Source organism: Myotis brandtii, unplaced genomic scaffold (genome assembly GCF_000412655.1).
Source record: "Myotis brandtii unplaced genomic scaffold, ASM41265v1 scaffold546, whole genome shotgun sequence".
NCBI lineage: Eukaryota > Metazoa > Chordata > Mammalia > Chiroptera > Vespertilionidae > Myotis > Myotis brandtii.
In genome coordinates, this window is record NW_005370016.1 from 3,810,977 (window position 1) to 3,828,481 (window position 17,505).

At 39.9% G+C, this 17,505-nt stretch overlaps 1 protein-coding gene across 1 annotated transcript; it reads right to left on the reverse strand.

The window, feature by feature from the left end:
- Positions 1-14,517: 14,517 nt before the first annotated feature.
- Positions 14,518-14,799, reverse strand: LOC102241387 (6.8 kDa mitochondrial proteolipid). The gene has a single exon (XM_005878104.2). It carries the CDS (start codon positions 14,738-14,740, stop codon positions 14,558-14,560), a length of 183 nt encoding a protein of 60 aa, XP_005878166.1. The 5' UTR covers positions 14,741-14,799; the 3' UTR covers positions 14,518-14,557.
- Positions 14,800-17,505: the final 2,706 nt, after the last annotated feature.

Here is a 17,505-nt window from a genome sequence, read left to right on the forward strand (position 1 = left end):
TGGCCAGCCTGGGTGAGGGGCTGAGGGCCGTTTTCAGGCTGGCCACAGCCCCTTCAGGGTGGGGGTCCCCCCTGGGGTGCCTTCCCAGCCTGGGTGATGGGCTGATGGCTGTTTGCAGGCTGACCACGGCCCCCAGTCACCCAAGCTCCCAGTGGAGGCTGGCTGGAAGCAGGTATCTGGGGTTTGTTTATCTTCTATAATTGAAACTTTGTTGCCTTGAGTGGAGCTCAGAGCTGGCCAGGACAGGCGGGAAGCTTGGCTTCCTCCATCGCCAGGGCAACCAAGCCTCCTGCTTGCTCCAGCTCTGTAGCTGGCGGCCGCCATCTTGGTTGGGTTAATTTGCATATAGTCACTCTGATTGGCTGGTGGGCGTGGCTTGGGGGGTAGCGAAGGTATGGTCAATTAGCATCTTTGTCTTTTATTAGTGTAGATAAACTTGCTTAATTAGACCTGCTTTCTGATTTGGCTAAACTTTTTCCAGCTCAGTGAAGCACCACAACTTCTCTTTCAGGTAATTATCAGCAACACAGCAGTAAATATCAACACTAAGCAGATTATTATTGTAGATCACACAGGGAGGACAAAGGGTAAAATATTTAACTGCAGTAGTGTTTGACTATATTCTGCACAGTGAGAAAACCTGAAGAAATTTTCAAGGTCCACCATTTCTTACTTCTTTTCAGTCGGGTCAAGTTACTAAGCTTTCTAAATCTCTGTTTTCTGGCTAATGAAAGGAAAACAGAATCCCACCGAGTCTCCTATCTACCTACTTCAGGACTTCTGTGAGGATCAAATGAGATGAGGCATGGGAAAACGCTTCAGAGACATTTGGTTAAAGTGTAACATGTTTCCACCTGGCTATAAAGCAAGTCATGTTCCTGGGATGAAGAAACTGCAAGGAGGCTAGTCGCTAGGGAGAGGAAGCAAGGCATTGTTACGTGACATCATTATCTGGCGCCCACAGCCACTGTTTCCGGGCTGGGCTGGGCTGTGGGCCACATTTTGCACCATGGGGTCTTGGCAGCATTGGCTGTGATTTGATGGGGTGTTGCTCTGGGTGGTGGTGGGTCCTGTGTCCCACTTGGAGGAAGCTCAGTGTTGCTTTGTGGGCATCAGGTCCACAGCGCCATTTCTCTGTAAATGGCCAGTGCGCATCATGGGAGCTCCTGCATTGAGGGTGTGTCCCCTGGTGGTCAGTGCGCATCATAGCGACTGGTCAGATGGTCGGACATTTAGCATATTAGCCTTTTATATATACAGATTCTTTTGGAGATAGGGATGGTCTTTAGCTTGCTTTTGTATGTCTCATGGTACCTAGTGTAATGCCTTTTGTTATAAATACTTGGTTGAATGCATTAACTCTTTGCATTACAATATTCTGTATTTGGAAAGTCTACAATTACAGGATATGGTGTTGGCCTTATTTTGCACAATGGTTTGGTCACTAGCTGGACCCTTTCATTTTCAAACTCAATTCCCTCAGTTCTGGGAAAATTTTTGAATTAATTTTTGAACCAAATTTTTCCAACTTTTTTCGTTTCTTTCCAGAGCTCTTACTATTTGTTGAATTCCCAGTATATTTTATTACTTATGACTCCTTTTACTTATTTCCTTCATTTTCTTGTCTTGCTCTTGATATCAAAAAGGAAAACATTTACTCTTTACCATTGTCTGATGTTAGCTGTAGGCTTTTCATAGGTTCATTTTGCCAAACTGAGGAAATTAGCTTTAATTATGAGTTTTCTAAGAGGTTTTTTAAAAATTGTAATCAGGAATCAATATTGAACTTAATCAAATGCTATTTTTGTGACAATGGTGTTAATCATGTGGGTTTTCTTCTTAAGTTTGTTAGTATAGTAAGTTTTCAAGTCTTAAAACTGCTTTGCATTCCTGTGATAAACTCCTCTTGAATATAATGCATTACCTTTTTATATATTGTTGTAATCTATTTGCTAAAATTTTGTTTAGGAAGTTTGCATTTATGTTCATGAGGGATATTGATCTGTAATGTTTTTTTTCTGTAATATACTTGTCTTGATTTGATATCAGAGGGATACTGGCCTCATAGCATGGATTAGGAAGCATTTCTTTGTTTTTAACTTTCTGGTAAAAATTGTGTAAAACTGGAATTATTTCTTCTTAAATATTTAGTAACTATCTGAAGTTTTCTTTATGGGAAAGTTTTTAACTATAAATTCAAATTCTTTAAAATAAAAGATTATTCCAGTTATCTATTTCTTCTTAAATGAGCTTTTGTCTTTCCAAGAAATTTATTTCTGTTAAGTTGTTGATTTATAGGTATAAATCTATTCATAGTATCAATCTATTCATATATATAGGATATCCCAAAAAAATGTATACACACTTTTTTTTCTGATAGCTCAAATTGATGTTCCTCTCTTTTTAGATTTAACCCATTGGAATGAATAATTATTCAAAGTGTGTATACATTTTTGGGGTACCATGTATTTTATAATATTCCTTTATCTTTTTAATATCTATAGAACCTACAGTGACATCATCTGTTTCGTTTTGACATTAGTAATTTGTATATTCTCTTTCCCCCCAATCAGTCTAACTAGAGTTTAATTAATTTCATTAACTACATCAAAGAAGAAACTTTTTAAAAAAGAAAAATTTTAGGAGAGTTTTATGTTTACCACAAAATTGAGAGAAAGGTACAGAGATTTCCTATATACACTGTCCCCACACATGTATAACTTTACCCATTATTAACATCACTCACCAGAATGGTACGTTTTCAATGCATTGAAATCATGCAAAGTTCATAGTTTACCTTAGGTTTCATTCTTGATATTGTACACACTATGGGTCTGGACAAAGTTATAATAACAGATTCCCATAATTATATTATAGTACAGAATATTTTTACTGCCTGTAAAAATACTCTGTGTTTCACCTATTCCTCCCCCACCAAACCCTGAGCAACCACTGGTCTTTATACTGTCTATAGTTTTGCCTTTTCCAGAATGCAATATAGTAGTAATCACACAGTATGTAGTCTTTTCAGATTGCCCTCTTTTACTTAGTAAAATGAATTTAAGTTTTCTCCATGTCTTTTAGTGGTTTGATAGTTCATTTCTTTTTAGTGCTTAATAATAATACATTGTCTGAGTGTACCATGGTTTATTTATCTTTTTACCTACTTGAAGGGCATCTTATTTGTTTCCAAGTTTGGGGAATTATGAACAATGCTGTTATAACATCCTTGTGTAGATTTTGTGTAGTCATAAGTATTCAATTCCTTTGAGTAAATACCAAAAGTACAATTGCCAGATTGTATGATAAGAGTATGTTTAGTTTTATAAGAAATTGCCAAACTGTCTTTCAAAGTGGCCGTACCATTTTCTACCAGTGATGTATGAGAGTTCTTAATGTTCCACATCCTTAACAACATTAGGTGTTGTCAGTGTTCTGAATTTTGGCCATTCTAATAGGTGTGTGGTGTTATGGCACTGTTTTAATTTACATTACTTGATGACAAATAATGTAGAACAGCTTTGATTTCATTAGTTTTCTGTTCTATTATTTTATGTTCTGCTCTTTATTATTTCCTTTCTTCTTTAGATTTTAGTTTTTGTTGTTTTCCTAGGTGTTTAAGGTGGAAGTTGAGTTCATTGATTCAAGACTATTCTAACTCAGGTATATAATGCTGAAAATTTCTGCTAAAGTACTGTTTTCACAATATCTCATAAATTTTAATTATACTTTCTTACTTCACTTTTTTTGAACATTTAAATTCATTAAACATTTTAGAGTAGAATGATATCTTGCATTTGTCTACCATTTTACCATTTCAAGGATTAAAACATATTTTACCTAGTTTTATTCTCATAAGAAGTTAAAACAAGTCCTCACTATATCCCTAATTGAACTGTCAGTCATTTAGCAAGTATTTGGAGGATGCTGTGCTTTGTGCCAGTTACTAGGGATATGGTAACAACAAAACAATATCCCCTTTCTCAAGAAGTTTATTTTATTTCTGCATAATAATTAAAAAGATGAGGTGTGGAGACACAATAGTTAAGTAGCTTACTGAAGATCACACAACTATACATGCTAAACTCTAATCTTTCAACCACAATTTCAGGGTCTCTTTCCTTCTTATACCATAAACTACAAATATTTATATATATATAAAAATATCAGGGTATCAATAAAACATGTGCACACTATTAAATCAGAGTTATATAAAGAACCCTCAACAAAACTATAGAATATTATTTGCCTATGTTGATGTGAGGTTAAGTAAATCTCTCATAATTGATTCAATGAGATGCGATGTATTATAGAGTTAACATTGCCTGATTGGGAAGAGGAGAACTAGCCTACCAACACACTTTAATTATGAGCAAATAGCTTTACTTCAGGTTTTCAGTTTCCACATTAAGAATGACGGTAAAGTGATTTTTCCCATTATTTCTAACTTGCAGATACTAAGAATTTAAATTTTAAATATTTATTGAACATTTACTACAGTGCTCTATTAGGGATTCAAAATAAGACATAATATTTGTACTAAAAATATCTAGCTTAAAAAGTAAGAAACATACATGTAAATATGTTTAAGTGGCAATAAGAATGATATAGAAAATAATGATCTGGAACAACGGGGGATGATTTTGCCCCTCCTTGAGTATATTTGACAATGTTTGGAGTCACTTGCTTGTCACTACTGGGAGGTGACCTCTATCGGGTAGAGTCACCAATAGAGTAGAGGCCAAGAATGATGCCAAACATCCTGCAGTGCACAGGACAGCCTCCTCCACAAAATTACCTGGATAAAAATATCAATAGTGTTGAGGTTGAGAAACTGCTCTAGAAATTCAAAGGAAAAATCTTTGTGGGAAGGAAAGATCAGGAAAGTTTCATCAAGGAGCTATGTTCTCCCACGAACTTTTAACATGGTTACATCTGGAGAAACAGCATAAACAAGGTTATGGAGAAGGGAATCTGGATTGTTTGTTTGGGGAACAGTGAGAAACCCAGTACAGTTGGAGTAGAAGGCTCACATATCAGATAAAGAGTTAGATTGGTGCCAGATTGTGGAGAACCTCAAATGCCAGGATGAAGCCTTCTTACTTTATTTATTAGACAATGGGGAGCCATTCAATGGGCATACTTTAGAGTAAGCATTGTTTTAGTCAGGGGAGTCTGGCAGTGGTCTGAGGATCTATTGTAGTAGAGAGGCTGGAAGACAATCAGGAGGTTATAACAATCCAAGCTTGAGGTATTGAGTATTAATTCAAGCAGAATTTGACTTAACCATGATGCTTGTACCACACATCCTTTTCTAAATGCAATTATGGATTAGGGTAAAGCCATTCAGCAGCAGTAACATTAAATCATGTTTTCACACAAGTGCATAAACAATGAGTTATAATTTATAAGTAATGTGGGTTTTTTAGACCATGTAATTTTGCTCATGTGTTTATATCGAGTTTGATAATGTTTAAAAATTGTGATTTTATTTCACAAACTGAAGCAATGAGAAACTCTCATTTGAAGACATTAGCTTTTATCACTTTAATTTTGGTGTTTTTTATTTTATTTTATTTTTTTTCTGTCCCTGGTCCCTGTGTCCTTTCTAGACTACTGTTCCTTAAATGCTGGGTTCCATGATTCACAGTGTACAAACACATTGCTTTGTAAGTTGGCTGTCATGTTTGGTTCCACTTGCCTAGGCAAAAATAAACAACCACCAAGAAGTTCACCCCTCAGCATTCAGTGAAAGAGGAAGTGAAAATATCAGGACATTTCTTCAATGCTTATAAGTTTCAGTATTGGCTTTGTATCAATGAAGTCAGTGCAAGCATGAATTTTTCTCTTTCAGGCTCTTATTTCACATTATTCAGATTGAATAACCCTCATAGGTTATTAATACATTTAAACTTATATTTGGGCAAGAAAATTATTTGAGTCTGGAAGAAGCTTTCTTGTGATAATCATTGCAAAAGTAAGTTGTTGTAATCACTTTGTTCTACCCTGTTTGTAGCAGGACCTCAATAAATATCAAAGGTGTGAATGAAGAAATGAATGGATGAAAGATAGCCAATATAGCATGGCAAAGATCCTGGAATTTATTTCTGGCTTTGCCAATCACTGGATTTTAGAAAAAAGTAGAATTTTTTAAAATGGAAAGAAAAAGTAAATGTTCTTTTTTTTCCTTTTTCTATTAGAAAAGAGCTTCTAGGAAATTTTGGTTTTAATCAGCTGCATTCAAACACTGTCTGTTTTAGTGGTATTCATGGTTGACATAGATATGTTTAAATAATAAAGAAAAAAATTATAATAACTGACTTAGTATTTTGAATTGAAATTTTCTTTCATGGTAAATGTACCTTTTGGCAAATTAAGTAAACTATGAATTTACTTTTCTATGAAAAAAAGTATTAAAATGATTTATGTCAGTAAATAGGCTGCACTTAATCTACAAATTAATTCAAGTAAAATTGCCACCCAGTGGTCACAGTGCTAAGAACAAGATCCAATCCAGTAGATCATTCTACTGATGAGAACACAGTCTTAATCTGTGATAGGTGTTGTACTAAAGAGTGAGAAAACAACTTTTCACTAACATTCTAAGGAAAGATAAGGGAGGAGACACACTGTCAATGTATGTGCACATTAAAACATAGCCATTAGAGATAGCTCATTTGGCAAGGCCACTCACAGGAGTCACTTATTTAGTTTCAGTGTGCATAGACTGTTCTAAATTACTTCATAAAAGAGATAAGCTAAATGGGCAGATAATTTCCTTTGAAACTAGAAGTACTGGAGCTGAACACACACTCAGAATGCACTTGTCTGTGATCACTCAGAACAGCAGCATTGCAGTTGCCTAGGATTTGACTGTCTATCATTGATGCAAAGATTTCCTTAGGTTATTACTACAGGTCACTAGGAAGGCTGGAACTGCCCATGGGTATGATGATACTATCACCTTTGATCACATAAAACTATTTTTAGGGCAGCTTCTTGGTAAAGATTGCCTTCCTCTGATCCAACAATATCAAAAGCTTGCTTTCTAGGGGCTGTTAGCCTGGCCTGCCTCAGACCATTCATTGCCCATTAACTGGCCACCACAGGCCTAGACTTGAGGGAATGGCATCTTATTTTAAAGGCTCTGTTGTATATTTCTGATTAGCTACCTCAAAATTTCTACAATGGAGGGAATTACTAAATCAAAATAATGGCTTTTAAAATTATCTAAGACATCTGTTTTGAACTAGGGTTCACCACTGTAGGGAAGCACAGGAGAATTGGTTGGAAAGTCTGTAAGGAAGAAATTCTGAAAAGGGAAGTTGGCTGAAGGCAGCCTGCCCCTAATTGTTCCTTGACCTTTCCAAACAAGTCTGTGCACGTGCAGACCATTAGGTATTTACCATAATTTTTATGCTTAATCTTTAGGTGTCCTTGCTTAAAGGACACTGCAGAAACATGTGTCCCCCCAAGATTACTTACCCTACTGTTTGTATCTAAAAGATAAACTTTATCTCAAACTGCTGCTACAATAAAAGCCTGAAGAGGCAGGCGATCAAGGCTGTCTGGTTCCTTTAGCCAGGCAGTCCCTTAGCCCTCTCTTTCACAGCAATCCTGTGTCAGAGTAATCATTCCTCCTTTGCTCAGGGTCTGCTGGTCATCCCTGGCACACCATACTAGACCTGATTTAAGAGGCACAGTTGTGACTAGACCTCAGCAGAGACTCTTCAAGATGGTTTGATCATTCCTGAGCTGGAATGTAAAGCTAAAATGAAGGTACTTCCACTTTTGAATCCTCCTACGATGACTGCTTCTCTTAGACACACAGAGGCTCAAAGTTTTCACAATTGGAAAAAACTGTTACTATTAAAAAAATGAATTCTGCTGTTCCTACATCATATAGGAATGTGATAATTAATCATGGGGGTATGTGACTTTTTTGTTTAAGATATTTCATTGACAGGACTTTAGGTTATATAAAAATAGGCCTTAGAACTTAGTCTGGAGTGAAGAATAAAGTAAATATAAAAATAAATTATGCTTTGTGATTAAGTTAGAGGAAGTTGGGGATCTGGAAGGGGTGATAGGTTGAAGGGGCCTAGATGTGGGTAACAGAGATGTTTTAGGATAGAACGTGATAGTGCGACTAGCAAATTTTACTAGATAAAGGCTTAGAAGACAAGGGACTACTGAGAAATTCCCTGTGGTGATGATAACTAAAGGACTTTGAAAGAAAAATGTTTAATTATTTATGTTAAAGTTATTTTTTATTTGGTCCCATGCCATTATCTCCCAAAATTATTCCTATGCCTTTAGTAAAAAATAAAGACCATATCCTTGAGTACTGGTACTATTGGAAATTCAAGAAGCTCTGTCTTCTTTTGGATATGTAGAGAAGACAGCAGCTGCGGTGTGCAAGATGGTGGGATAGGAGATTCAGATCTAAATCTGGCCTAAAAATTTGGAACTAGTCAATAGTCTAAGGAATATTATGGAGATGTTGTATTTTCCACTGTAGTGTGCTCATGGGGGCTCTTATAAATTTATTTTTTTATTATTTTTAAAATACTTTATTTTTTTTTTCAGAGCAGTTTTAGGTTTATAGCAAGGTAGGTACAGAGATTTCTCATTTGCCCCAAACCCCAAACATGCATAGCTTCCCCCATTATCAGTATCACTCACCAGAATGGGATTTTTTTTAACCAAACAGGAACCTATGTTGACATATCACAATCACCCCCAAATCCATAGTTTACATTATGTTCGCTTTTGGTGTGGTAGATTCTATGGGTTTAGACAAAGGTATAATGCCATATATCCATCATTCTAATATCCTACATAGTATTTTCACTGCCCTAAAAATCCTTTGTGCTCTGCCTATTCATCTTTTCCCCAACCACATCTGGGTTCTTGTTATTTTGTATAGATATTAAAGCAAAGGAAGACTGGAAGATTTGGGGAAACTTGCTTATAGTAACACCCAAGAAGAGAGGGGAAAAGAGAAAAAGTGAAGGAGCAGAAACCCCAATTCATGGCTCTTTGGTTTTTTACCTTCTCAGATGTGTATAGGTTATCTAACCTTTCATACTGGTTAAATCAGGTTAAAATGAAGCCTTGAGAGAAGAAAGTAGTTAAACAAACAAACAAACAAACAAACAAAGTTTTAGGATAGAACGTGATAGTGCGACTAGCAAATTTTACTAGATAAAGGCTTAGAAGACAAGGGACTACTGAGAAATTCCCTGTGGTGATGATAACTAAAGGACTTTGAAAGAAAAATGTTTAATTATTTATGTTAAAGTTATTTTTTATTTGGTCCCATGCCATTATCTCCCAAAATTATTCCTATGCCTTTAGTAAAAAATAAAGACCATATCCTTGAGTACTGGTACTATTGGAAATTCAAGAAGCTCTGTCTTCTTTTGGATATGTAGAGAAGACAGCAGCTGCGGTGTGCAAGATGGTGGGATAGGAGATTCAGATCTAAATCTGGCCTAAAAATTTGGAACTAGTCAATAGTCTAAGGAATATTATGGAGATGTTGTATTTTCCACTGTAGTGTGCTCATGGGGGCTCTTATAATTTATTTTTTTTATTATTTTTAAAATACTTTATTTTTTTCAGAGCAGTTTTAGGTTTATAGCAAGGTAGGTACAGAGATTTCTCATTTGCCCCCGACCCCAAACATGCATAGCTTCCCCCATTATCAGCATCACTCACCAAAATAGGATTTTTTTTTTAACCAAACGAACTTACGTTGACATATCACAATCACCCCCAAATCCATAGTTTACATTATGTTCGCTTTTGGTGTGGTAGATTCTATGGGTTTAGACAAAGGTATAATGCCATATATCCATCATTCTAATATCCTACATAGTATTTTCACTGCCCTAAAAATCCTTTGTGCTCTGCCTATTCATCTTTTCCCCAACCACATCTGGGTTCTTGTTATTTTGTATAGATATTAAAGCAAAGGAAGACTGGAAGATTTGGGGAAACTTGCTTATAGTAACACCCAAGAAGAGAGGGGAAAAGAGAAAAAGTGAAGGAGCAGAAACCCCAATTCATGGCTCTTTGGTTTTTTACCTTCTCAGATGTGTATAGGTTATCTAACCTTTCATACTGGTTAAATCAGGTTAAAATGAAGCCTTGAGAGAAGAAAGTAGTTAAACAAACAAACAAACAAACAAACAAAAACCAGCAAGCATCTGAAGACAAAGTGATTCCAGTAAAAGCAGGATGGGTCTATGCACTCGATCCCTATTGAAGAGGTTGTGTAACAATTCGGGCTTTTATTTTTCACCATCTGGCAAAGTCGCATATTCTCCTCCAAGCCCAGGACCTTTCTCAATCTTCTAGTTTTAATGTCCTCTAGGGACGTCCCTGAGTGGAATCCAGTGACAAAAATGATGTACTTGACATTTTTCTGAAAATAGAGAGGATGGCTAAGAGATACAATCACACACAGTAGATCATCAGCTAGGGTTCAGAGGGAGGGGGCATCCTTATAGGAGTAGGAATACGGAAGATAATCTGGACCAGCGCTGTGCTACATACAGCTGTAGGGGCTTGTGCATGCGAAGCTGGGGTGGACTCTGGGAGCAGTTATTGGTTCATATAAGTTAATGGTAAGAAATTGAGGTCCTACTCTGCATGGTCCCCTCAGATTCTGTGATGCTCTTTTGTCATGTGTGGGGCACTGAGAACTTCTTCAAGGCTGCTTGTGCCCATCTGTGACATCTGCCCACAGGCAACACTGTTGAGTTCATGAGGTTTTGCAGGTGCCTGCAGAGACCTGTGTGCCCTGAAGAATTGCAGATGTTGCCTCACTCTTCTTGCCCCACATGCATTCTTAGTCTGGGTGAATCATTTTCCCATCCTGCTTCTTAAAGCTACTGTGTTGATGTTTGTGAACTCTCTAAGTTCTCCATTGGGTTTTGGCTTTTGAAATTTCAAAATAGGACCTTTAAGCTGCTCCATGGTCTGCCTCCCCTGAACCAAAGAATCACAGAGGCTGCCCGCTGTCTTCTTTAAAAGGAGGGAAGAGAAAGTGGATGTATATTGAGCAAAAAAGTTAATATCTCAAGTAATTTGACTTGATTAATAATTAAAGAGCAATACAAAGCCTCAGAGAGTGGACTTTTCTTAGTAGATGTGCATTGTTTTATAAGTGCATTTCAACATTGCCTTATTGTAAATGTGAGGGAGGCCACTTGAAGGATCTGAGAAAAGGACAAACTCCTCCAAGCCCAGGACCTTTCTCAATCTTCTAGTTTTAATGTCCTCTAGGGACGTCCCTAAGTGGAATCCAGTGACAAAAATGATGTACTTGACATTTTTCTGAAAATAGAGAGGAGGGCTAAGAGATACAATCACGCACAGTAGATCATCAGCTAGGGTTCAGAGGGAGGGGACATCCTTACAGGAGTAGGAATATGGAAGATAATCTGGACCAGCGCTGTGATACATACAGCTCTAGGGGCTTGTGCATGCGAAGCTGGGGTGGACTCTGGGAGCAGTTATTGGTTCATATAAGTTAATGGTAAGAAATTGAGGTCCTACTCTGCATGGTCCCCTCAGATTCTGTGATGCTCTTTTGTCATGTGTGGGGCACTGGGAGCTTCTTCAAGGCTGCCTATGCCCATCTGTGAAATCTACCCACAAGCAATACTGTTGAGTTCATGAGGTTCTTCAGGTGCCCGCAGGGACCTGTGTGCCCTGAAGAATTGCAGATGTTGCCTCACTCTTCTTGCCCCACATGCATTCTTAGTCTGGGTGAATCATTTTCCCATCCTGCTTCTTAAAGCTACTGTGTTGATGTTTGTGAACTCTCTAAGTTCTCCATTGGGTTTTGGCTTTTGAAATTTCAAAATAAGACCTTTAAGCTACTCCATGGTCTGCCTCCCCTGAACCAAAGAATCACAGAGGCTGCCCGCTGTCTTCTTTAAAAGGAGGGAAGAGAAAGTGGATGTATATTGAGCAAAAAAGTTAATATCTCAAGTAATTTGACTTGATTAATAATTAAAGAGCAATACAAAGCCTCAGAGAGTGGACTTTTCTTAGTAGATGTGCATTGTTTTATAAGTGCATTTCAACATTGCCTTATTGTAAATGTGAGGGAGGCCACTTGAAGGATCTGAGAAAAGGACAAATTGTCAGCCTCTTTTTTTTAAAAAAAAATATATTTTATTGATTTTTCACAGAGAGGAAGGGAGAGAGATAGAGAGTTAGAAACATCGATTAGAGAGAAATATCGATCAGCTGCCTCCTGCACATCCCCTACTGGGGATGTGTCCGAAACCTAGGTACATGCCCTTGAGCGGAATTGAACCTGGGACCGTTCAGTCCACAGGCTGATGCTCTATCCACTGAGCCAAACCGGTTCCGGCTGTCAGCCTCTTTTGGAGGGGCTGGAGGATGTCAATCTTCTCTACTTTTCAAATTAACAGAAAATTAGAGTATTCTTTTCAGAGAGGAACTGAATGAGCATGCCAGATGGGGGTGGGTGGCCCAAGAAACCTGCTGCTGTTGGTGTTGGGTAAAGAACAAGGGCTGCACAGGCAGAGAAAGACAAGTATCACATGATCTCACTCACATGTGGAATCTAATGAACAAAATAAACCGATGAACAACATAGATCCAGAAGTATGGAACAGACTGATGAATTTCAGAGGGAGGCATGGGTGGGGAATGATTAACTGGGGATCTTATATACATACTACTGAACCAGTGCATGGATTTGTGCACATTGAAAGGAAATTAATTAGAAGGTGGCCAGTGGGGCTGGGACTAGGCAAGACAGGCCAGACATGCCCTGGAACCAACCTCCCACGGTCCTTCCCTGGTTGGCCACACCTGGGGTAGGGCCGTGGCTCAAAGGACATCTGTGGAGTGAGTGGGGTCCCTCTGGCAGGTGGGGTCCCTTGGCCTGGCCTGCGGGGATTGGGCCAAAACTGGCTCTCCTACATCCCCTGATGGGTGCCAGAGTGCGAGAGGGCACTCCGCATAGTTGCTGTCATACAGGAACGCAAATGCAAGTGTGTAGTAAACTAAATTCGGGGCCCACAGTGCCCCAGAAACAATATAACCCATGGCTGAAGGTGGAATCGTGCGGCTCTGTGAGGAATCGGGTTCCCTCCTCTCTGGTTTCGGGGTGCATCATCCGAGAACCGCTGCTGCCAAGTCACTGCAGCTTGGCAGCTCCTGCGTTGAGCATCTGCCTTGGTGGTTAGTGGGCATCATAGCTACCAGTCGGATGGACACTTAGCATATTAGCAAATTAACAGAAAATTAGAGTATTCTTTTCAGAGAGGAACTGAATGAGCATGCCAGATGGGGGTGGGTGGCCCAAGAAACCTGCTGCTGTTGGTGTTGGGTAAAGAACAAGGGCTGCACAGGCAGAGAAAGACAAGTATCACATGATCTCACTCACATGTGGAATCTAATGAACAAAATAAACCGATGAACAACATAGATCCAGAAGTATGGAACAGACTGATGAATTTCAGAGGGAGGCATGGGTGGGGAATGATTAACTGGGGATCTTATATACATACTACTGAACCAGTGCATGGATTTGTGCACATTGAAAGGAAATTAATTAGAAGGTGGCCAGTGGGGCTGGGACTAGGCAAGACAGGCCAGACATGCCCTGGAACCAACCTCCCACGGTCCTTCCCTGGTTGGCCACACCTGGGGTAGGGCCGTGGCTCAAAGGACATCTGTGGAGTGAGTGGGGTCCCTCTGGTAGGTGGTGTTCCTAGGCCTGGCTTGCAGGGATCGGGCCAAAACCGGCTCTCCAACAACCCCCAAGGGGTCCCAGAATCTTATATACATACTAGTGACCCGGTGCACAGATTCGTGCACATTGAAAGGAAATTAATTAGAAGGTGGCCAGTGGGGCTGGGACTGGGCAAGACAGGCCGGACACGCCCTGGAACCAACCTCCCGCGGTCCCTCCCTGTATGGCCACACCTGGGGTGGCGTCGTGGCTCAAAGGACATCTGTGGAGTGAGTGGGGTCCCTCTGCCAGGTGGGGTCCCTCAGCCTGGCCTGCGGGGATCGGGCCGAAACTGGCTCTCCTACATCCCCTGAGGGGTGCTGGAGTGCGAGAGGGCACTCTGCATAGTTGCTGTCGTACAGGAATGCAAATGCAAGTGTGTAGTAAACCAGATTCAGGGCCCACAGTGCCCCAGCAACAACATAACCCACAGCTGAAGGTGGAATCGCGCGGCTCTGTGAGGAATTGGGCTCCCTCCTCTCTGGTTTCGGGGTGCGTCACCTGAGAACCGCTGCTGCCAAGTCACTGCAGCTTGGCAGCTCCTGCATTGAGCATCTGCCCCTGGTGGTTAGTGGGCATCATAGCTACTAGTTGGATGGACACTTAGCATATTAGCCTTTGTGTGTGTGTGTGTGTGTGTGTGTGTGTGTGTGTGTGTGTGTGTCTACAGGTATGTTTATTCATGCCAGCAAGGTGCATGGCACTTCTAGATACTGTCCCTCATCCCCATCTACAGCCAACGCTCCTCCGCTGTGCAACTCAGCTCAGCTGCTAGTGATGACCATGAGCAGGCACGGGACTTGAACCTTTCAGAGCTTTAGCTCTTTTATCCACACTGCGGATCTTGTAGATGATGAGGCTCATCAGCCCCACGCCCGCCCAGATCTCCTGGTAGACCTGGGTGTAGTAGGGCTTCATGGGGACCCACACATTTCTCACGAGGCTCTGAAACATCTCGCTGCAGGACCAACAGCTCGGGCAGCCCTGACCCGCACAGCCAGCTACTCGGGAAGGTCCAGCATATTAGCCTTTTATATATATAGGTATGCATAGCCCATGGCCACAGACAATAGAGTAATGAAGGCCTGGAAGGGGTGGGTGCAGGGTGGAGGGGGACAATAGGAAAAACAAGCAAACAAACAAATAAAAACAAACAAGCAAACAAACAAGCAAATAGGACATCTCTAATACTTTCAACTATAAAAAAAAAGAAGAAGAACAAGGGCTGCAGGGGGAGAAGCTGGCAGAGAATTACCTAAGGAGAGTCTTCTGGGAAGTGGTGCTCCATGCCTGAGGCCATGAGGTCAAAAGATTTTCGGCCTTTTCATCTCATGGCACACATAAACTAGTTACTAAACTTCTACGGCATACGCAAAAATATATTTTTTGCCTAACTGACAAAAAAAAGTATAATTTTGATTCATTCAACACTGGATGCTATTGTGTTGGCTGTTGTCATTTTTTTATTTGACAATCCAAGGGAAAAGAGGTCAGTGCCCCTAACTAAATAGTCAGGTATTACATATTTTGAAAATTCTTGTGGCGCACCGGTTGAAAATCCCTCCTCTAAAGTGTGGGTTCTGAACATGAGCTTTCTGTGAGTGCCCGGAGAGAACTTGCAATATTTTTTGTGTGTTTGGTTTTCCTTAGAATGTGCTAAGTGAATGTTTGAGTTTATGGATGGAGGTTGGTGGAGAGTTGCCAAAGCCATGGTGACTTGTCAAAGGGTAAAGGAGTTTTTCTCAGGACTTGGTTTTTCTACCGGTGTAGCTACCCAGACGCAAGGCAGGGAAATCTGACATCAGAGGAGGCATGGAAGTGGCCCAGGACCCAGAGAGGTGACCAGCACACAGGCTCCCGTGTGAATACTCTTCACATTAGGCTCTGGCATCCGAGGCAGACAGAGTTGGTGAGGACAAGAACCAAGGGTCTGTATGCCAAACCAGTTTGTGGTTAAACCAAATTTACGTTATGCTTAAAAAATGTGCACTGTACAAAGGACTGTTTCCATGATTTTGTTACCATGTTGTTGTTGCTTTTTCAATTTTGTTTTTCCTTTAGTATTTTGGAGAGCCCATTTTGAAAATTCCAGTGTATCTCAGCTGAGCTGTGGGATAAGGAATTTCTTCCTCTGCTGTCCCCAATACACACACCTAACCTTGGAGAACAAAGGGGTCAGTAGTTTCTTCTTCTGCTGTCCGCAATACATACACACACCTAACCTTGGAGAACAAAGGGGTCAGTATGAGGGTCACAGCTGCCCAGCAGTGGTAGGAAGATATGGTAGAGCTAAGAGCATACCTGGTGTTTCTGAACTAAAGACAGGGTGTGCTCAATGTTGAACATGTGGTCTTTAAACTGAACATTGTAGAATGCCCTGGTAGGAAGAAATTGCTGAGGTCAGGTTTGCAGGGAAAAATTTCGTGAAATAGTTTTCATTTGAACTAGACCTCTGTGTAAGGACTCAGAGAAACGCACTTAGGTAAGAGCATGCTTTACCTTTACATGTTAGTTTCAACATTCTATTCACTGAATGCAGTGTGTTCCAGGAGCAGCCTTCGAAAGGCATGGTTTTTCACATTCTGGGTTCTCAGGCTTTGTGTGTGAATGAGGAAAGCAGGCAAGCGTGTTCCAGGAGCAGCCTTCTAGCATGGTTTTTCACATTCTGGATTCTCAGGCTTTGTGTGTGAATGAGGAAAGCAGGCAAGTTACTTCAAAAGTATGACTGTAAAGTAAGTTGATAGTGGATTAAATGAAGATATATGGAATGTTCTACAGAAATTCATTTTTAGGAAATCTAGAAACATGGAAGAATCATGGTTTTAATATCTCCTTATATTAGTTATCAGATGGAAAATAAATATTAACAGCAGCAAATTACTGTGCTTTAGCCTATGGTTAAGAGGACGCTAATCTTGCCTTTCATAGATTTATGTGTGGAGCCCAAGGTAAGAAAATCATTTGATTAGTTTATTCATATGTGTATTAATGCAGGATTTCTATTGAGAAATTGATACTGAACTACTGATATAAAATTTTGAGATGACTTGTTTAGGGAGAGGAACTTTAACTTCAGAAAGACCAGTTTCTAGAACTTGTTAGATACTAACCAGCACTATGGCCTTGGGCTACATACCTAATCTCTTTCTGTATTTGCTCCTTTTGAGAGTTGGTGTATGCCAGGGTTCCTGATCTTGTCCCTTTCTGAAAACCCTCAGTCTGCTAAACATTTCTAAGCGCCATTTTCGTTCTGAAGATGGCTAACAGAGAGTTGTTTATGATGATTTTATAACTTCATGTAACTTGCTGGGTAAAACCCTAACCCTTCCATCTATGTTAAGGTACCTGGGATCAGAATTTGGAAATAATGAAATTGAGAAAGCTTGTTACTAATAAAATTCCTCAGTACAATTGAGAAGGGGCATCAATGACTTCTTTGCTGGAAATCCTAGAAAATTACAGGAAATAGACATTTGTTGTCAAAATATCATTTACACCCCAACGGTGCTTAGTTTTCAGACCCAGAGTCCATTTATTCTGCAGCAGTTTATTTTTCCATCTTCTCAAAAGATTCTATAATTTACTCAAATCTGGAAATGGTATAGGTTATAGCCCCTAAAGATCTCCATTCCCCTTTTCATTTTAAGGTTTTTACAACAATCACTTGAGGCAAGGACTGAGCTACAAATCGCAGAACACTGTAGGCGTGGCTTGTGCTG